Genomic DNA, 21,753 nt, shown 5'->3' with positions numbered 1-21,753 from the left:
AAACCCCCAAAACATGGCAATGTCATTTTTTTCCAATATTGTGCAGCCCTAATTCACTCACACACAAGCACATACACACACACACACACACACACACACAGGTATATTTACATTCACACACACACACACACACACACACACACACACACACACACACACACACACACACGCACACACTGTAGTGAAATAATGATCCTCAAGGGGGTCGAATATTTTGTTGTCAGGTTTTTAAGGGAACTGAAAAATTGTGGATGCTACGCTGAGATAGACATGGAAATATGAGACGTGCCCATCAAGGTTCAGGTCCAGGACTGGTTCTCAGGTACTGATCTTGGATCTTGGATCAAATTCCTGATGTTTGGACACCCCTGCCAAAGAGTCAGTTGGTCCAGCAGATGTGGGATAGTTGTCACGATGGTGAATGGATCAGAGGTAAATGAATTCTTCCAGAGTATGGACATGATATTAACTGGCTCTTTTGTTCTCCAGATCACTGAAGGCCGGTCTGTGTGCAGAGCAGACAGAGGCAGGGAAACATGGCGTGTACATCACAGTCTGCCCTGGAATATGTCAGGTCTGCTAGACTCCACCTTGTGACATACTTAAGGGACCTCTCAGTGATTGTTGAGAATCTGCATCAGGAAGAAGTGTTTCATGGGGAAGAGGTCAGTACGATACAGGCAGAAAGAAATGAGTTTGAAAAAGCAAGAAAAATACTGGACTCAGTCACAAAGAAAGGGGAAGAAGCCTGCTACACGTTCCTCAGGGTTATTGACAGGACATGGAAGAGGACTTCAGGAAGGGGATCTGCTCATTCTGAGACAAGGACTGAAGCTTCCTCTGAGACTGAAAAGTTTAACCTGTCCTACTGGATCAGCTGCTATCCTTTCAGAGAAGATGCTGGAAACTATGAAGGCCTCTCAGCAGGTAATTTGAAGCAGCATTTGGTTGATATTGATCAGTGTATTTACTTTATGTGATGCACCTTCATGTGTCTGTGTACAAATCAAGAGTAGGCTCACTTCATTTGTCGTTGATTCTCTCACTGCTTAAATATTTCTTTCAGGTCCGAGATCATGCCAAAAGTACCAGGAAAAGCTGAAAACACGAGCACGAAAAAAGTCTTCTGAATTTTGGATGAGGAACAAAAAACTGCTTGATGAAAGCTACAGCCCTGATCTGTGCTACAGTCCACTGGTATTAGTCACACAAGGACGTGAATCTGCATCAAAAATAAAGAAACTTAAGAGCAAAAAAAGCAAGATGAGTCGCCCTAAAAAGCTCAAGACGTACATCCCTGTGGACAAACCCAACACATCTCCCCATGAGCTGCTGAAAACAAACCAAAACATACTCCTGGTTGGTAAACCTGGAATTGGAAAGACAGCACTATGTCATGAAATGTTCAAACTCTGGGCAGAAAAAGACAACAAGGAGCTGGATTACATGTTTTACTTTGACATGAGACAAACATCTGACTTCACAGAGAGGATGAGCCTGGAGGAACTCCTTTTCCGTGTGTGCACTGAGCCCGATGAGGGTAAAGAGGAGGTCGTAGCGGACATAAAGAAGTTCTCTGATAACGTCACAGTGGTTTTTGATGGAATCACAGATCTCTCCTCTTCACTGGTGAAAAGCGTGGTGGAGAGGGACCTGCTCCCCAACGCCAAAGTCATCATAACCTGCAGACCAGACGATGAAGACGACTTATTTCCCGGAGACTTCCTCAGAGTGGAGGTGAAAGGCTTCAGTGAGCAGACCATCAGGAACTACTTCTCAGTCATTCTTGGCGAGGACCACAAGAAGGTTTTGTGTCACTTGGAGTTGTTCACTCTTTGCCACGTCCCGGTGTATGCTCTGATGGTGGCCGCCTGTTTTCTATCCAAGACACCAGAAGACTCGCCACAGCCGTGCAGCATGACAGAAATATACATCAATATCGTCCGCTTTTGCCTTCAGAGGAGCGGCAACAAAACCACCAGGTTCCTCAATTCCTTCATCCAGGAGAAGAAAGACAAAATCCTTTCTTTGGCTGAGCTTGCTTTTCATGCAACCAAGAGAAAAAGTGTGAACTTAACAGACCTTCCCTGTGAAGACAGCTGTGTGCTCTGCTTCCTGAAACCACTTGTTGTCAAAGTGGCTCCCACTGAAACAAGAACAACATATGCGTTTCTCCACTACACAGTGCAGGAGTTTTTTGCAGCTCTGTGGCTCCTGAAGAATCCAGATCAGATCAATGGTGTTTTTCAGCAATGCCTCACAGAGGAGGGGAAACACATGAAACACCTGATCCCTTTCATGTGTCGACTGTTGACTGAGAAGAGCCCCAGTTTGTTGGAGCACCTGGTTCCAGCTCAGGAGTTGAAAAGTACATCTAGCTGGATCTTCCAGGAGATGAGAAGCACATTTTGTCCTGATGTGGACCTGCTGTTCTTTTGCCAGTGCTTGTATGAGTCACAGTGTCCTGCTGCATGTGTGGACTTCCTGGAAACACTTGACTACCATCTTGATCTCAGTGCTGAGAGTCTTGATTCCTATCTTTGCTGTGCTGTGGCCAATGTGGTCACAATGTCGAAGGAGAGGAAGGTTCGGCTGAACCTGGAGGACGTGTCTGTGTCAGAACAAGGAATCACAAGACTGATTGGATGTCTTGATAATGTCTTATGGTACGTCTTAAAGGTGTCACAGTGCTGCTCAAATTACAATGTACAGGGATAAAATGAGCCCATGATCATAACCAGGATCAGTTTTTGTAAGAACTGGATAAAAAGTATTATCCTCTGCAGTTAAACAGCCTTGTTTCTCTTCTCTGCTCCTTTATCATTTGTAAATGGGCTCTGTTTCTCCTTTGAATTACAGGTGTGACCCTCTGCCACAACAGATGTGGAGGATTGTCTTTCTCAGTGAAGGACAGTTCAATGACGCCAGCCTGCTCAGCTGTGATGGGAACCAGTTGAACCTCCCTCTTCAGGGTAGAAGAGAGCTGTTTGAAAGGGCAGCGAACATCTTACAGAAGAATCCAACAGAGGTGAACGTTTACCTTCACTGGGACAGCAGAGCAACTACTGTCTGCCCGAGTCTGAGCGAGTCCCTCCTCAAAGCTCTGCCCTGCATCAGGTCACTCAGGTGAGCAGCTTCTGGTTGATCTAACATGCAAACTACAGAGAGGGGAGAGGTCTTAATAAGCCCCCTCTAACCCAAACAAAGGTGTGAGTCAATAAATAACCCAACTCACTGAGCAGAGAGAAAACACAGCCTCTTTCCAAATGATTATCTGGAAATCATTTCTCTTTAGATTTGATTGATTATCTGAAGCTGAACCAAATCTATTTTTATTTCAGAAGACAATTATTCAAGGAGGCATGTGTAATCTGAATAGTTGAACAGCTCATGTAATGCATTCATTGATATATTTTTTTTACTCTTTCAGCTTCAGGATGAACGATACAGGTCCAGAACTGCAGGACAAGAAGGAAAGGGACAGGAAACTGAAGGAGACAAGAAAGAAGCTGTTCCTGGATTTATGTCTGAAAGCAGCACACGACAAAGAACAGAGCTTTCAAGATGTACTGCAAAGGTTAAGGTCATTGTTTTCAGATTACAAAGAGCAGGAGTTCATCCTCGATTTATATCAACACATGGAGAGTGAAGGCTGTCTAAGTGTTATTCCAAGACTCAGACTGAAAACTCTTTTCAAGTCAACTCCTGCAGTCTGGACCATCAACTTCTCAGAGAGAAAGACCTCCATCCTCCTGGAAGTGCTGAAACTCCAACCAGAGAAGAAACATGTGGAGCTGTGGGGCTGGTCATATGAAGAGAGTGAAGTGAGGACTTTCCTGCAGTGTCTGCCTTATATCTCACAGCTCAGGTAAATGAACAGTTCTTCACACATCAGTGCTCACCTGTTGAGGTGTGCTCCTCCATCTCAGTCCTCCTGCTGCTTCATGAGCTGTATCCCAGTTTATCAAACTATCTGTGGATGCAGAGGAGAGGACAGAGCTCTGAGGATGGACTCAAGTCAGAAAACCTGTTCTGAAGATCTTCATTTGGTGTCAGGGATCAGTCCTCTACATTTAATGGACTTGGTTCAGGGTCATTTGAGTTTGAGATTGATTAGAGGAACTGATCTCTGTTCACAAACAGCTATTTGTTAGCTTTTAGTAGAAACACTCCATCAGTAAAACAAGTCTCCTTTCCTGCTGTTAAAATCACATCCTGACAAAGTTTTCATCTTCTGTTTCAGTTTCTCTGACTGGTCTGAAAATGATGTCAAACTTTGTGGGAGACTGTTCTGTGCAGCAGCAGAGAGAGATCAGCAGACAGGAGGGGACACACTGCAGCTGTTAGCATCACTGTGCACACATCCGTGGTTTTCTTTTTCATACACTGAAAGAGTCAACCAGTGTAGTTTTGTTCTGGATCTGTTCTCCTACATTAAGGTCTATGAGACTGAAACAGGCCTTAGTGTTCTTCCATCTCTACAGTCAGTTTTAAAGTCAACTCCTGCAGCCTGGACCATCAACCTCTCAGAGAGAAAGACCTCCATCCTCCTGGAAGTGCTGAAACTCCAACCAAAGAAGAAACATGTGGAGCTGTGGAGCTGTTCATATGAAGAGAGTGAAGTGAGGACTTTCCTGCAGTGTCTGCCTTATATCTCACAGCTCAGGTAAATGAACAGTTCTTCACACATCAGTGCTCGATTGTTGAGGTGTGCTCCTCCATCTCAGTCAGCTCACTGAGACATTCAGGTTGAAGATCAAGGAGATTTATAATCCAGAGGGCTGGATGAAAGTTTGTTCATCTCAGTTTATGTTGATCAGACATTGTGTGAAAGTCAAAGTCACATGTTAGTTTTTCTCATTTCATTTTAAAACATCTCTTTAATGTTCAGAGGTCAGTGACAGGTTAAAGCAGCTAAAAAGTACTGATCCTGTTCTCTGTTCTTTGAGTTCAATGAGGATTATTTTCAGAGACAGAACGACTCTTAGACAATAAATGAACATAGGCTGAATGTGGGTCTGAAAAGATCATTTCTTAAAGAGAAAAGACAGGATAATTAGTGTTTGTTTAAAACATAAGACCCAAACCACAGTTTTTCTCCAGGAGGGAGGGACTGGTTTGATGCAGCTTGGTCATAAAAACAAACCAGCACAATGACACCAAATCAGTTAGAAAGAAGAGTTTAAACACTGATTAAGATCAACATCTACTACTGATTAATACATGAGATGATTCTAATGTCCTCAGAGTGTAATGAGTGACCTGCTCTAACACTGGACTTTAACATTATTATAATCATGAGGTTTCACTGACAGAGGTCAAACAGGAAGTCTGGTATCTGTAGGCTCAGATCTGATTGATCAATCAGTTACTGTGTGAAGTTTTCTTTGGCTCCTCCTGCTGCTTCATGAGCTGTATCCCAGTTTATCAAACTATCTGTTGATGCAGAGGAGAGGACAGAGCTCTGAGGATGGACTCAAGTCAGAAAACCTGTTCTGAAGATCTTCATTTGGTGTCAGGGATCAGTCCTCTACATTTAATGGACTTGGTTCAGAGTCATTTGAGTTTGAGATTGAGGAGAGAAACTGATCTCTGCTCACAAACAGCTATTTGTTAGCTTTTAGTAGAAACACTCCATCAGTAAAACATGTCTCCTTTCCTGCTGTTAACATCACATTCTGACAAAGTTTTCATCTTCTGTTTCAGTTTCTCTGACTGGTCTGAAAATGACGTCAAGTTTTGTGGGAGACTGTTCTGTGCAGCAGCAGAGAGAGATCAGCAGACAGGAGAGAACACACTGGAGCTGTTAGCAACACTGTGCACACATCAAGAGTTCCCTTTACCAAAAACTAAAGCAGTCTACCAGTGTGGTTTTCTTCTGGATCTGTTCTCCTACATTAAGGTCTATGAGACTGAAACAGGCCTTAGTGTTCTTCCATCTCTACAGTCAGTTTTAAAGTCAACTCCTGCAGTCTGGATCATCAACCTCTCAGAGAGAAAGACCTCCATCCTCCTGAAAGTGCTGAAACTCCAACCAAAGAAGAAACCTGTGAAGCTGTTGGGCTGTTCATATGAAGAGAGTGAAGTGAGGACTTTCCTGCAGTGTCTGCCTTATATCTCACAGCTCAGGTAAATGAACAGTTCTTCACACATCAGTGCTCGATCGTTGAGGTGTGCTCCTCCATCTCAGTCAGCTCAATGTGACATTCAGGGTGAAGGTTTAGGAGATAAAAAATCAAGAGTGCTGGATGACAGTTGGTTAATCTCAGTTCAAGTTGATCAGGACATTGTATGAAAGTCAATTGTCAGTTTTTTCTCATTTCATTTAAAAAAATCATCTCCTTAATGTTCAGAGGTCACTGACAGGATAAATCAGCTAAGAAGTACTGATTGATCAATCAGTTACTGTGTGAAGTTTTCTTTGGCTCCTCCTGCTGCTTCATGATCTGTATCCCAGTTTATCAAACTATCTGTGGATGCAGAGGAGAGGACAGAGCTCTGAGGATGGACTCAAGTCAGAAAACCTGTTCTGAAGATCTTCAATTGGTGTCAGGGATCAGTCCTCTACATTTAATGGACTTGGTTCAGAGTCATTTGAGTTTGAGATTGATTAGAGGAACTGATCTCTGTTCACAAACAGCTATTTGTTAGCTTTTAGTAGAAACACTCCATCAGTAAAACATGTCTCCTTTCCTGCTGTTAACATCACATCCTGACAAACTTTTCATCTTCTGTTTCAGTTTCTCTGACTGGTCTGAAAATGGAGTCAAGTTGTGTGGGAGACTGTTCTGTGCAGCAGCAGAGAGAGATCAGCAGACAGGAGGGAACACACTGGATCTGTTAGCATCACTGTGCACACATCAAGGGTTCCCTTCACCAAAAACTAAAGCAGTCTACCACTGTGATTTTGTTCTGGATCTGTTCTCCTACATGAAGGTCTATGAGACTGAAACAGGCCTAAGTGTTCTTCCATCTCTACAGTCAGTTTTAAAGTCAACTCCTGCAGCCTGGACCATCAACCTCTCAGAGAGAAAGACCTCCATCCTCCTGGAAGTGCTGAAACTCCAACCAGAGAAGAAACCTGTGAAGCTGTGGAGCTGTTCATATGAAGAGAGTGAAGTGAGGACTTTCCTGCAGTGTCTGCCTTATATCTCACAGCTCAGGTAAATGAACAGTTCTTCACACATCAGTGCTCACCTGTTGAGGTGTGCTGCTCCATCTCAGAGTCCCACTGTGACATTCAAGGTGAAGGTTACCTTTAAAACTTCATGAGAAAATATATCTCTATCAGAAAGATGGTGAATGGTGCTCATTTTAAAATCCCAGGAGGGGGTCTGCAGCTTGTTTTTAAACCATGAAGATCAACAGATCAAATATAAAAGACACAAACTTTCTAAACATAAAGAAGATTTTAATCTGTAGTGATAAATGAGGATGCAGATCTCAGTGTGTGCAGTATTTCAAAGCTGTGATCCTCAGCAGTGACAGGCTGTAAACTGTTCATTTTGTCATGTTGTTATTTTTGAACCCTATTGAAACCCTCCTGGTACTTTTATTTATCTAGCTTACAGATCCCATTTCAAAACATTTCTTCATCATTGCAGAAGATGTTTGTATATTTTATATTTATCCCTGTTATCTAGATTTTAATGTGTTGTTTGTTTTGTTTGAAGCCACTGACATGCTGCATTTGTTTAATGCTAATATTTTAATCTATTTATTCAGTTTATTCCTCATTGTTTACTTATTTCTTATCACTGACATCAAGCTGCTGATGTTTTACAGCCAAGATATCACAAGAGGATTGATAAAATGTTCCTGCGTCTAATTCTGATTAATACAACTCCAAATTATGTTGTCAGAATGGAACAGAGCACACTTCAAGAAACTCAACCAAACAGCAGCTTAACTCTTTATTGGTCTTTGATTTTTACTGAATGTTGAGAGGTTAAACATGAAGTCTGGTATCTGTAGGCTCAGATCTGATTGATTGATCAGTTACTGTGTGAAGTTTTCTTTGGCTCCTCCTGCTGCTTCATGAGCTGTATCCCAGTTTATCAAACTATCTGTTGATGCAGAGGAGAGGACAGAGCTCTGAGGATGGACTTTAGTCAGAAAACCTGTTCTGAAGATCTTCAATTGGTGTCAGGGATCAGTCCTCTACATTTAATGGACTTGGTTCAGAGTCATTTGAGTTTGAGATTGAGGAGAGAAACTGATCTCTGCTCACAAACAGCTATTTGTTAGCTTTTAGTAGAAACACTCCATCAGTAAAACATGTCTCCTTTCCTGCTGTTAACATCACATCCTGACAAAGTTTTCATCTTCTGTTTCAGTTTCTCTCACTGGTCTGAAAATGACGTCAAGTTTTGTGGGAGACTGTTCTGTGCAGCAGCAGAGAGAGATCAGCAGACAGGAGAGAACACACTGGAGCTGTTAGCATCACTGTGCACACATCCAGGGTTCCCTTTACCAAACAATGAAGGACTCTACCAGTGTGGTTTTCTTCTGGATCTGTTCTCCTTCATTAAGGTCTATGAGACTGAAACAGGCCTTAGTGTTCTTCCATCTCTACAGTCAGTTTTAAAGTCAACTCCTGCAGTCTGGACCATCAACCTCTCAGAGGGAAAGACCTCCATCCTCCTGGAAGTGCTGAAACTCCAACCAGAGAAGAAACATGTGGAGCTGTTGGGCTGTTCATATGAAGAGAGTGAAGTGATGACTTTCCTGCAGTGTCTGCCTTATATCTCACAGCTCAGGTAAATGAACAGTTCTTCACACATCAGTGCTCACCTGTTGAGGTGTGCTCCTCCATCTTAGTCAGCTCACTGAGACATTCAGGATGAAGATCAAGGAGAGTTAAAATCCAGAGGGCTGGATGAAAGTTTGTTAATGTCAGTTAAAGTTGATCAGGACATTGTGGCAAAGTCTTAGTTACATGTTAGTTTTTCTCATTTCATTTAAAGAACATATCTTAATGTTCAGAGGTCACTGACAGGTAAAAGCAGCTAAGAAGTACTGATTGATTGATCAGTTACTGTGTGAAGTTTTCTTTGGCTCCTCCTGCTGCTTCATGAGCTGTATCCCAGTTTATGAAACTGTCATTTGAGTTTGAGATTGAGGAGAGAAACTGATCTCTGCTCACAAACAGCTATTTGTTAGCTTTTAGTGGAAAGACTCCATCAGTAAAACATGTCTCCTTTCCTGCTGTTAACATCACATCCTGACAAACTTTTCATCTTGTGTTTCAGTTTCTCTGACTGGTCTGAAAAAGGAGTCAAGTTGTGTGGGAGACTGTTCTGTGCAGCAGCAGAGAGAGATCAGCAGACAGGAGGGAACACAATGGAGCTGTTAGCATCACTGTGCACACATCCAGAGTTCCCTTTAGGAAACACTGATGATGCTGAAGAATATAAGGAATGGCAGTGTGGTTTTCTTCTGGATCTGTTCTCCTTCGTTAAGGTCTATGAGACTGAAACAGGCCTTAGTGTTCTTCCATCTCTACAGTCAGTTTTAAAGTCAACTCCTGCAGTCTGGATCATCAAACTCTCAGAGAGAAAGACCTCCATCCTCCTGGAAGTGCTGAAACTCCAACCAGAGAAGAAACATGTGGAGCTGTGGAACTGTTCATATGAAGAGAGTGAAGTGAGGACTTTCCTGCAGTGTCTGCCTTATATCTCACAGCTCAGGTAAATGAACAGTTCTTCACACATCAGTGCTCGATCGTTGAGGTGTGCTGCTCCATCTCAGAGTCTTACTGTGACATTCAGGTTGAAGATCAAGGAGATTTATAATCCAGAGGGCTGGATGAAAGATTGTTCATCTCAGTTAATGTTGATCATGACATTGTGTAAAAGTCTAAGTTACATGCGAGTTTTTCTCATTTCATTATAAGAACATATCTTAATGTTCAGAGGTCAGTGACAGGTTAAAGCAGCTAAAAAGTACAGATCCTGTTCTCTGTTCTTTGAGTTCAATGAGGATTATTTTCAGAGACAGAACGACTCTTAGACAATAAATGAACTAAGGCTGAATGTGGGTCTGAAAATATCATTTCTTAAAGAGGACAGACAAGATAATTAGTGTTTGTTTAAAAAATTACACTCACTTAAAGAATCAACATTTGTTGATCATCAAACCACAGTTTTTCTCCAGGAGGGAGGGACTGGTTTGATGCAGCTTGGTCATAAAAACAAACCAGCACAGTGACACCAAATCAGTTAGACAGAAGAGTTTAAACACTGATTAAGATCAACATCTACTACTGATTAATACATAAGATGATTCTAATGTCCTCAGAGTGTAATGAGTGACCTGCTCTAACACTGAACTTTGACATTATTATAATCATGAGGTTTCACTGACAGAGGTCAAACAGGAAGTCTGGTATCTGTAGGCTCAGATCTGATTGATTGATCGATCAGTTACTGTGTGAAGTTTTCTTTGGCTCCTCCTGCTGCTTCATGATCTGTTTCCCAGTCTATTAAAATATCTGTGGATGCAGAGGAGAGGACAGAGCTCTGAGGATGGACTCAAGTCAGAAAACCTGTTCTGAAGATTTTCATTTGGTGTCAGGGATCAGTCCTCTACATTTAATGGACTTGGTTCAGAGTCATTTGAGTTTGAGATTGAGGAGAGAAACTGATCTCTGCTCACAAACAGCTATTTGTTAGCTTTAGTGCAAACACTCCATCAGTAAAACATGTCTCCTTTCCTGCTGTTAACATCACATCCTGACAAACTTTTCATCTTCTGTTTCAGTTTTATTCCCTGGTCTGAAAAAGGAGTCAAGTTGTGTGGGAGACTGTTCTGTGCAGCAGCAGAGAGAGATCAGCAGACAGGAGGGAACACACTGGATCTGTTAGCATCACTGTGCACATACCAAGAGTTCCCTTTAGAAATAACTGATGATGATGAAGAATATGAGGAAGTGCAGTGTGGTTTTCTTCTGGATCTGTTCTCCTACATTAAGGTCTATGAGACTGAAACAGGCCTTAGTGTTCTTCCATCTCTACAGTCAGTTTTAAAGTCAACTCCTGCAGCCTGGATCATCAACCTCTCAGAGAGAAAGACCTCCATCCTCCTGGAAGTGCTGAAACTCCAACCAAAGAAGAAACATGTGGAGCTGTGGAACTGTTCATATGAAGAGAGTGAAGTGAGGACTTTCCTGCAGTGTCTGCCTTATATCTCACAGCTCAGGTAAATCAGATAAATTCTTCTTGTTTGCTGAAATGTGAGGATGGTTTCAGAATAGAATAAACAACTAATGAGGAGAGAGAAGAACTTTCGATGAATGATAATCTCATTCAGTAGCTTTTTATGTCACTGAATGTTTTTGTATTTTTTTGTTCTTTTCAGCTCTTGTCTCCTCTTGTACCTGAGCTGTGTTTACACTTCTTTTTTTCTGTTTTAGCTGTGGTCCAGAGTTTTTCCAGTGTGCGTGTTCATCCCTGTCAGTGAGATCCAGAGAGGAGGCTGAGCAGTTTGTTTCTCTGCTGCAGCTGCTCGGGTTCATCCTGACATTAACAGGAGAGTTACCCAGCAAAACGTGCAAGTCTGTTGGACGAGTTCTCGGTCTTTGTGGTTCTGAAGTGGATCTGATCCTCACACCCACCAAGATTTCTGTTCAAGGAGCCTCACTCCTATTCAGACACACAACAAGTCTACGCAGGCTGAGGTCTGTATCATACAATTACTGTTTTTGTTTTTTTTCAAACATGTCTTCTCCAGCTTAATGTCTGTATTGTTCATGTCTCAATGCTTCCTGTGTGTGTGTGTCTCAGGCTTTCCAGTGACATGGCCTTGGTTATGTGTAGATGGGTAAAAAGAGGGAGAGTGAACCCTCTGTCTGTCACAGAGGAGCTCTCTCTTTCCTCTGAGAAACACCCAGCTTCAGAGAGAGTTGTGCTGAGGGTTGTCAGCAGTTTGGCATCCCTGCTGCGATCCTGGACAGTCAGACAGTTAGACCTGACCGAGTCCAGGACCCCTGCTCAGAGTCTGATCCCTCTCCTGCTTCACGATGGCCCTCTCACTATCAAGTAAAAGTTTTCCGAGCCTTCTAACCAATTTCTGGTGTTTAAGAAATGTTACGTTGTCAGTACCATGATACTTTGACTAAGACACATTTTCTTTAACAGACTGAGTGGGGAAGTTTCAGAGTCACTACTTGCCATCCTTTGTGAAATTCAAGACACAGACTTGACCAGGTCCTGTTTGAGTAAGGTTGGTGGAGACCTGACCCCCGTCTGTCTGAACTGGGAGCTTCTTCATCATCTTTTGGAGTCTTCACATCAGACTGTTACTGTGGACCTGAGGAAAAACAGCTTCCTACAGGAGAGCTTCACACGTCTGCTCCCCTTTCTGGACAGGGTTCTGTTTAAAAGGTTTGTTTGTGTTTTTGTGACCCATGAAGATGACATGGTCTGGATATGTGTACATGGTTTTATCAGCCTGAACTTCTGCAGTCTCTGTGAAATCCAGAGACTTGTGTAAATACTCTTATTTGACTTTCAGGCTGTCCCCCAGCTTTGTGCTGACTGCCATCAGAGAGGTCCATACGGCTCGTGCCAGTTCCTTTATTCCCAGTTTACTGAGGTCGTTTGATCATGAGATCAGCCTGACCTGCAGAGAGATGGACTCAGAGGACTGTGCTGCTCTGCTCTACACCCTCAGACACAGTGCTGGGGCAAAGCTGAACCTCATGTGGACCTCCATACCAACAGAGGAAATCAGCTCCATCCTCTTCACGCTGGACAAAGTTTCTCAGCTCAGGTCAGACATTAGTGCTGGTTTCCCACAGACAGGGCTCTATCAGCAGTGTGTTTTTAAAGCACTTTCTCTTCCAGTGTTGACAGGGATCTGCTGCTGAGGATCGTCCACTGCTGTGCTGCCTCTGCTGCCCCGCAGGAGAGAGCAGCCAGTCTGCTCAGGAGTCTGCAGCACAGGTTGGATCTGTCCTGCTCCTCTCATGTGGAGCTGTCAGCAGGGGGTCAGACTCAGACCCTCTGTCTCAGTGTCTCTGACTGTAGGGCCATCTTCACCGTCCTGAGATACAGCAGCCAGGACACAGAGCTCCGACTGCAGGACTGTGAGGTGGGGGACAGTGGACTGGACCTGCTGTTTCCTGTCCTAGACAGAGTCCAGCTCAGGTAGGAGGACTACAAAACGACCAAGATCCTGGCTCTAGTTTTATTCATGATTTTATTTCATTTTTTTAATTCTTTATTTAGAGGATGGTTGTGAGCATAAACTATTAGCCATGCAGTTACAGAGGGTATGAAGGGTCCACAGTGAAAGTCCGCTGTAAATATGGAAATATCTTCAAACCCTTTTCCTCTTTAACATCCTTAATATTTATTTTTTTAGCAATAAACTCCTTATTACTCTGTAGCTATATACAGTCTGTAAGAGGGATGTGCAGTTACCCTGATCTTCTTTCATACGTAGGGTAATTCATGGACATTAATCAAAGCAGAGGGCCAAAGAGAACAAAAACAAAACACAGGAAAAAAAAAGACAAACACCCCTCAAAAACAACAACAAAAACAACCCCAACATCTTATGAATGATTAACATATAAGACATCAGTAAACATACAGGTTTGCATGAGAATAACATCAACTGTTAATTTACCAATTCACAGAAGTTTGGTCATGACTGACGTACAGTACAGGCCAAAAGTTTGGACACACCTTCTCATTCAATGTGTTTTCTTTATTCTTATGACTATTTATATCGTAGATTCTCACTGAAGGCATCAAACTATGAATGAACACATGTGGAGTTATGTACTTAACAAAAAAAGGTGAAATAACTAGTGCTGTTAGGCGATTAAAAAAATTAATCTAATTAATTATAGGATTTGTAATTAATTAATCTAATTAATCACATTTTAATCTCATATCTGCTTAAGGTCCCAAAATAAAGAATTTGAATTCCAGGACATTATAATTACATTAAGAGACATTAAAAACATTTAGAAATAAGGTGGGAATATATACAACACATTTTAGGTACCCTGAGGCATAAGGAACAAATGAAAAAAGTTTTATGGTTTTATCTTTACAAAATCTACACAGTCCTGCACCTTAGATAAGCTGATTTTTAGGATGGTTTTTGCTTCTGTCACATTTTTACTCGATGTGGACTCAATTTTCACTGCAATATGGACTTCTATACTTCTATGAGGTCAGGGGAACCAGAGCTAAAGGCTAAAAACTGAGAGGAACTATGTACAAAACACTTAATTCAAGTCTTGGATCAAAGAAAAAAAGAAGTATTTTCAGTTTTACAAGCTCTGAACACACAAACTGTTGCTCATTGGAGCAGAGCAGCCCCAAGCTGAAACATGACACCAGGAAGATGGAAGCAAATTTTCAAAGAATTCTTTAGATTTAACTACAGGGCAAATATAAATCATCCAGGGTTTGTTTGATGCAGTACAGAGTGTAGAATTATCTGTTTTTTACAGAATTGAGCTAGAGCAATGGTTGATTTTCTGCAGATTTTCAAAAAGGACGTGTGAATAAACGAGATGTGGACGGCAGTCCCCCAAAAATCACTCTTGCTTCCCCCTGGTTTAAAGCATGTTGCTGACATCAAGTGTGATATATTCAGGGACTGTCGGAAATTTGAAAATCTGACGAGAACACCACTTTTTCCAAGTAGGACAAACGGTTTGTAAATGCCAGACATTCAAAAATAAGTGCGTCCTTGAATGCCCCAAGGGTTTGCGGTCCAGATTAATCTGCATTAATTTTTATAACGTGTTCATTTGCGGTGTAATTAATTAATCTAATTAACGCGTTAAAGTGGCAGCCCTAGAAATAACTGAAAACGTGTTTTATATTGTAGTTTCTTCAAAATAGCCACCCTTTGCTCTGATTACTGCTTTGCACACTCTTGGCATTCTCTGGATGAGCTTCAAGAGGTAGTCACCTGAAATAGTTTTCCAACAGTTTTGAAGGAGTCCCCAGAGGTGTTTGGCACTTCTTGGCCTTTTTGCCTTCACTCTGCCGTCCAGCTCATCCCAAACCATCTCGATTGGGTTCAGGTCTGATGACTGTGGAGGCCAGGTCATCTGCCGCAGCACTCCATCACTCTCCTTCTGGGTCAGATAGCCCTTATACAGTCTGGAGGTGTGTTTGGGGTCATTGTCCTGTTGAAAAATAAATGATCGTCCAACTAAACGCCAACCGGATGGGATGGCATGTCCCTGCAGGAGGCTGTGGTAGCCATGCTGGTTCAGAGTGCCTTCAATTTTGAATAAATCCCCAACAGTGTCACCAGCTAAACACCCCCACACCATCACACCTCCTCCTCCTCCATGCTTTACAGTGGGAACCAGACATGTGGAATCCATCCATTCACCTTTTCTGTGTCTCACAAAGACACGACCATTGGAACCAAAGATCTCGAATCTGGACTCATCAGACCAAAGCACAGATTTCCACTGGTCTAATGTCCATTCCTTGTGTTTCCTGGCTCAAACAAATCTCTTCTCCTTGTTGCCTCTCCTTAGCAGTGGTTTCCTAGCAGCTATTTGATTATGAAGGCCTGATTCACGCAGCCTCCTCTTAACGATTGTTTTAGAGATGGGTCTGCTGCTGGAACTCTTTTCGCCATTCATCTGGTCTCTGGTCTGAGCTGCTGTTAACTTGTGATTTCTGAGGCTGGTGACTCGGATGAACTTATCCTCAGAAGCAGAGGTGACTCTTGGTCTTCTTTTCCTGGGTCTGTCCTCATGTGTGCCAGTTTCATTGTGGCGCTTAATTGTTTTTTGCAACTCCACTTTAGGACACATTTAAGGTTTTTGCAATTTTCCGGACTGACTGACCTTTATTTCTTAAAGTAATTATGGCCACTCGTTTTTCTTTAGTAAGCTGATTGGTTTTTGGTATAATATGAATTTTAACAGTTATCCAATAGGACTGTTGTCAGCTGTGTATTAACCTGACTTCTGCACAACACAACTGATGGTCTGAACCGCATTGATAAAGCAAGAAATTCTACTAATTAACCCTGATAAGGCACACCTGTGAAGTGAAAACCATTTCAGGTGAACACCTCTTGAAGGTCATTGAGAGAATGCCGAGAGTGTGCAAAGCAGTAATCAGAGCAAAGTGTGGCTGTTTTGAAGAAACTACAAAATAAAACATGTTTCCAGTTATTTCACCTTTTTTGTTAAGTACATGAGCTGCACGGTGGCGCATCGGTTAGCGCTGCAGCCTCACAGCAAAGAAGGTCAACGGTTCAATTCCCAGCTTTGCCAGTGGGCCTTTCTGTGTGGAGTTTGCATGTTCTCCCCGTGCATGTGTGGGTTCTCTCCGGATACTCCGGCTTCCTCCTACGGTCCAAAAACATGCTCACCAGGTTAATTGATCACTCTAAATTGTCCCTAGGTGTAAGTGTGTGCGTGAATGGTTGTCTGTCTCTGTGTCAGCCCTGTGATTGGCTGGTGACCAGTCCAGGTTATACCCTGCCTCTCGCCCAATGACAGCTGGGATAAGCTCCAGCCACCTGCTACCCTAAACAGGATAAGCAGTTCAGAAAATGGATGGATGGATGTTGAGTACATAACTCCACATGTGTTCATTCATAGTTTTGATGCCTTCAGTGTGAATCTATGATGTAAATAGTCACGAAAATAAAGAAAACACATTGAATGAGAAGGTGTGTCCAAACTTTTGGCCCGTACTGTACGTATGAGACCCATCCTGATCATAATTGCTAAATTTCATCCATTTGAAACCGAAGTGAAAATGAAATATTTTCCAACACGTATATTCCATTTACTATTTCCCCCCCACTCTATCGTAGGCGGTTCAGGACGTAGCCAGTGTCTAGTTATGGTCTTTTTAGCTGCAGTTACCAGAAGGCCAAATAATTAGACATCAAAGTGTCCAGCAATACAGTCAACTCTCCCAAAAATGTAAGTATTAAACTCAAAGGGTATTTTTTTTGTAAATATTAGCTCCAGAATGTTGTGGATTCTCGAACAGACATTTTTTAATAATTGGACAGTTTAAAGTATATGCCAGTGGTTAACATCTTTGCTCCCACATTGTTTCCAGCATTCTGGATCCTCTCCTGTGAGATAAGATTTCCAACCAAGTTCCCTCCATGTATGAGAGTTAGGACATTTCCTCTGAAAGTCAGTGTTCATGATTCTAAATCTTAACGTGCTGCTCTGTTCTCCTTTTTAGGGCTGGTGGAGCCGTCCTCCTCCAGATGGTGTTCCTGGTTGATTTTATCACTGAGTGGGACTCAGCGAGTCGAGCAAGGTCCCTGTGCAGAGCCCTGGGTGGAAAGCTGGTTCTCAGTCACACCAAACTGGATCAGACGGCCTGTGAAGCCTTGGCCTTGGTGCTGGACTACGCTGAGGAGCTGACTGAGCTGGACCTGAGTTACTGCCAGCTAACCGACCAACTGCTGGTCACACTCATCGAGTATCTGCACAAAGTACAAGTCCTGGAGTGAGTTCATGAGACATGAGTGTTTATAATGCAAAGTTAGCTGGAGCATGACGAGTGTGTCATGGAGGTAGTAACACAGAAGCAATAAATCACACAAACAAATATCTCTGTACCGTACTTCTGGGTCTTTAATATCTACAGAGAAATGTGTGAATCTTGTTCTCTGATGTGTGTTTGTCAGATACACCTGGAGATGATCCATGAGGGTTTAGTGCTTGAACAGGATCAACAGCTTACCATGATACTAACTCTGTGTCACTTTGATTTGTGTGCACTTTGCAGCCTGAGTCACAACAGGATCACAGAAAAATCAACTTCCATGTTGCTCCGACTGGTGGACACCAACCCAGAAATTGTAACTGTGCGGTGAGCATGAATTCATGAGTTCACTATTCCTTTCTGTTGACATTTGAAGTGATTTCCCATCAGCTGACCATTCAGAACGACAGCTTGTTCAAATGGATGCTGAAACACGTTGTTCTGGCTGGATGAATGATGTTTGCTCTCTCTGCTTTGGGCTTTTTCGTAGACTCTTCGGGAACAACATTGTGGGCCGAGCACCCTTTGAGACACTGAAGCAGTTTGAAATCTGGTGAACCAGGTGTCACTGTGGTGGTAATGTGACGCTCAGGGAAAAAAAAACCTGTAACCTCAGAATAATGTTCTGTCTCAGGAAATATTTGGTTTACAGCTAGATAAAAGAGTAACTTGTTAAAATCACAGGTCATATCATCTTGTGTTTTATTTTTCTCATGATGCAAGGGCAGAATTTTCTAATGATCATGTGTCTGTTACAGCCTTTGATACAAATTATTTATTTTCTGTTTGGGATTATTCTGTCAGGACCTGATTGAAATTTTCACTTGTTGATAGAAGTGATAACTGTTCTGTGATCGACAAGTTATGATGCTGTCTTTGAGTTGTGTAATATTTTTTTAAATGTGTGACAAATATGTGACAAACAGGGCTGCACAGTGGCGCAACAGTTAGTTCTGCAGCCTCACAGCAAAGAAGGTCACTGGTTCGAATCCCAGCTTGACCGGTGGGCCTTTCTGTGTGGAGTTTGCATGTGTGGGTTCTCTCCGGGTGCTCAGACTTTCTCACACAGTCCAAAAACATGCTCACCGGGTTAATTGATCTCTCTAAATTATCCATAGGTGTGAGTGAGTGTGTGTGTGAATGGGTGTCTGCAGGGCTTGAAGACCTCCGGCATAGTGCCGGAAATCCGGCGTAGACAAACCTGCCAGATTGTGAAATCCTGCAGGTCGGTCTGGCTGCCCTCCGTTGATTTCACTCGATCGAGTTCCGACTGAACCAGTCAGGAAAGAGAGGCGGGAGCTGCAGAGAGCAGCTCCCGCCTCTCTTTGACAAACAAGCAGCAGCGGCCCAAATCCGCTACGTCATACCGTGGCTTGATGCGTATTGGTCTATGATGAGTGTGACTGGCAGAACGATCGTCCAATATGGCACTGTCCGTCTAATTTGTCAGATAAATGTGCTTCGTGAAGAGAGTAATTAATGACGGAGGCGGAGAGCAGAAGCGGAGTAGCAACCCCTTATAACGAAGCAGTGATATTGAGAGATGTTTTTGGACAACAAAGAAGCTTGGCTTCAGAGAGCAAGTTTACCACGTAATCGGGATACCCGCTCGAAAACTGCGCCGCCAGCGAGTCTGTAATCACGCAATCGGGCGCGCATGGATGTATTTTTCATCCATGCGAATTTCAGTAAAACCGTCACTCCTACTAGCGACTTCGGCGGGTTGAATTATTTAATTGTAGTTTTCTGAAACGGCATCTGAAATACTAAACCCATTGCAGTATGAGACTACGACACCACAACTCCCACGAGCACTGCCTGCACACAGTGTTTGCTCATTGGTCCCTTCGCAAAGTCTTCTACTGAGAGGCGCCCCAGACGCGCTGGTCTTCAGCCTTCGTCTCGGACACTGTGACAGCTCCCGGTGTTTAGCGCTTAATAACGTGATTTAAAACTTCCTCGCGTCTTATTTGCTCTCTATGGTAAACGGATTCCGGGATTTAAGTCACAATCTAGCGCCAAATATTCCGTAACTTGTTAAAAGTGAGGACATTTATCAGACGGAGCTCATTTAAGCTCACAGTGCACCGTTCTCACCAGTAACACTCACCTTGAGCAGGGGAGGAGGAGAAGACAGGAGCACACGTAGAGAAGTGAAACTGATCATAGATATGAGAAGCCGTAGGAACAGTATTTAAACCTCCTAATAAACAAACATTTTAAAAGTTATATGTAAAAAGTTCACTCTGGAAATAGTGTAAACAAACCAAATCATTCTAAATTAATGAAACTTATGGTCCAGTGTGACTTATGTAGGCCTACGTTATTTTCGTCTTCATGACGCATTTTTTTGACTGATACGACCTCAAAAAATGTATGATAGTACTACGAAGTGACTTGTAGTCCAGAAAGTATGGTACTAGTTTATTAGTGAAAAATTACTGTTGTAAATAAATATTAAAGTAGACAGTGTTTCTAGAAAGCTTTTTCAGTTTAGTTTTTATTTTTTCAATTAATCTTCAACCTTCACAACTTTCATTGAATGCAATATTATGCTCCTCCTTTAATTACTTTGTTTCAATAGTCTGCATATTTTCATATTTAAGGAGCACAACCATTTCAGAGCTGAATACCTGATTTAGGTAGTCTTTATTTGAGTGTGCACAGCGGTCATTTATATTTAAAAAGGTTTTAAATCTATTTCAGGTAAACTTTAGCATTTCATCATCCGCCTTGATCATATCAAACATATTTATCCAACAACAAAATTGTGGACCCTACCAGAAGCGATGGCCACAGGTACTTATGCTGTATCGCTGACTGACCGTTTGTGTGAACAAAAAATTAGTGTTACTGTGTTTAATGTTGTTTTTCTTATTATTATTATTATTATTATTATTATTATTATTATTAATAAAAACAATATTAAACGCAGTAACCCCCCCCCCCCCCGCTTTCAGGCACAGGATTTTTTCCTGCTTCAAGCCCTGTGTCTGTCTCTGTGTCAGCCCTGTGATTGGCTGGTGACCAATCCAGGGTGTACCCCGCCTCTCGCCCAATGGCAGCTGGGATAGGCTCCAGCCACCAGTGACCCTGAACAGGAGAAGTGGTTCAGAAAATGAATGAATGTAACAAACTGTGAGGAAGAATGACCGTGACAAAGTTAAACTGACACGAGAGGGATCAGGTGAAAAAAGTGACTTCTCTTTTGTTTTATCCTTTCATATTTTGGATGTTGAAAATAAAAAATGAGAAACAAACACTTGTTCCTGCATTTTCTTGAATTGATTTCTTTGACTGTGTGTTTATGTTTACATTGAAGACAGTGATGTTTTGGAGGATTAAAGCTCACTAGTCAACGTAAAACAGGAGCATTCACAGGTGCATTGTGTCAGAGTCACAACAAATCAGATGAGGTTTGTACTTCTAATGACATAAATGTACCGGCTCAGAAGTGATCAGAAATATTCTGCCGTCATGTTCCTCTTCACAGGAGGCAGCTCAAGGAAACAGAACCTCAACCTCGGTGTTGACACAGTTAAAGGCTCAGTTTTATTTGTATTGAATAGAAACAGGTATTTTGAAATGTAAAAGGAAAATAAAAAAGCCAAAAAAGGTACAACAATTTGTTAGACTTATTCAAAAGAGGAGAGGGGTGAAGCTCAGTTTTAGGGGTATTTGATCCAACCCCTCTCCCATTAGATAGTATGGTTAACAGTTAATTATTTAACTCCCTTATTCATGTGAACCTCAGGAATAATTACTTCACTTAGCCCTGTCCAGTTCATTAATTACCAATAATCTTTGTCTAATAACAAGAAATAAATGAACATGAAAAGGATTGCTACAAAGCACAGCTTAGATATAAACCTTTAACAAATACAATCACAAATTTTTTGGTCTCAAAAAAACATGAATACATCAGTGTTTTCTTTAATCTTTTAAAATGTGTATCTAAATTTGAATTATATAAAACATGCAAATATCATTTAAATGTTTTTTGGGGGGCCATATTAACACACAATATAACAACACTCAGAAAGAAAAGTGGGTAAGATTTTTATCCTGGGGTCATCCTCCCAGCTTGGTGGCTGTCATAGCCTCCAGTGTCCCAATCACTAATGGCACCACTGTTGCCCTCACACTCCACATCATCTGTAGCTCTTCCTTTAGCCCTTGGTATTTCTTCAGCTTCTCTTGTTCCTTCCTCCTGATGTTGCTATCTTTCAGTATTGCTGCA

At 42.1% G+C, this 21,753-nt stretch overlaps 1 protein-coding gene across 1 annotated transcript in view; it reads left to right on the top strand.

The window, feature by feature from the left end:
• Nucleotides 1–18,752, top strand: part of LOC141795237 (uncharacterized) — a 21,002-nt gene extending 2,250 nt beyond the window's left edge. The window contains exons 2-13 of the mRNA XM_074676051.1: nt 490–927; nt 1,067–2,666; nt 2,860–3,126; nt 3,431–3,577; nt 11,414–11,677; nt 11,784–12,038; nt 12,138–12,383; nt 12,514–12,771; nt 12,846–13,148; nt 17,205–17,474; nt 17,757–17,840; nt 18,004–18,752. Coding sequence (XP_074532152.1) covers nt 537–927; nt 1,067–2,666; nt 2,860–3,126; nt 3,431–3,577; nt 11,414–11,677; nt 11,784–12,038; nt 12,138–12,383; nt 12,514–12,771; nt 12,846–13,148; nt 17,205–17,474; nt 17,757–17,840; nt 18,004–18,070 — 4,152 coding nt within the window. The 5' untranslated portion in view covers nt 490–536 and the 3' untranslated portion in view covers nt 18,071–18,752. The remainder of the gene's footprint in view (nt 1–489; nt 928–1,066; nt 2,667–2,859; nt 3,127–3,430; nt 3,578–11,413; nt 11,678–11,783; nt 12,039–12,137; nt 12,384–12,513; nt 12,772–12,845; nt 13,149–17,204; nt 17,475–17,756; nt 17,841–18,003) is intronic.
• The last annotated feature ends 3,001 nt before the right edge of the window (nt 18,753–21,753 follow it).

This window comes from Halichoeres trimaculatus, unplaced genomic scaffold (genome assembly GCF_033239565.1).
Source record: "Halichoeres trimaculatus isolate MK-OKI-2021-1 unplaced genomic scaffold, fHalTri1.1 fHalTri1_scaffold_8, whole genome shotgun sequence".
In the NCBI taxonomy this organism is placed as follows: domain Eukaryota; kingdom Metazoa; phylum Chordata; class Actinopteri; order Labriformes; family Labridae; genus Halichoeres; species Halichoeres trimaculatus.
This window is presented reverse-complemented; position numbering and strand designations above follow the sequence as displayed.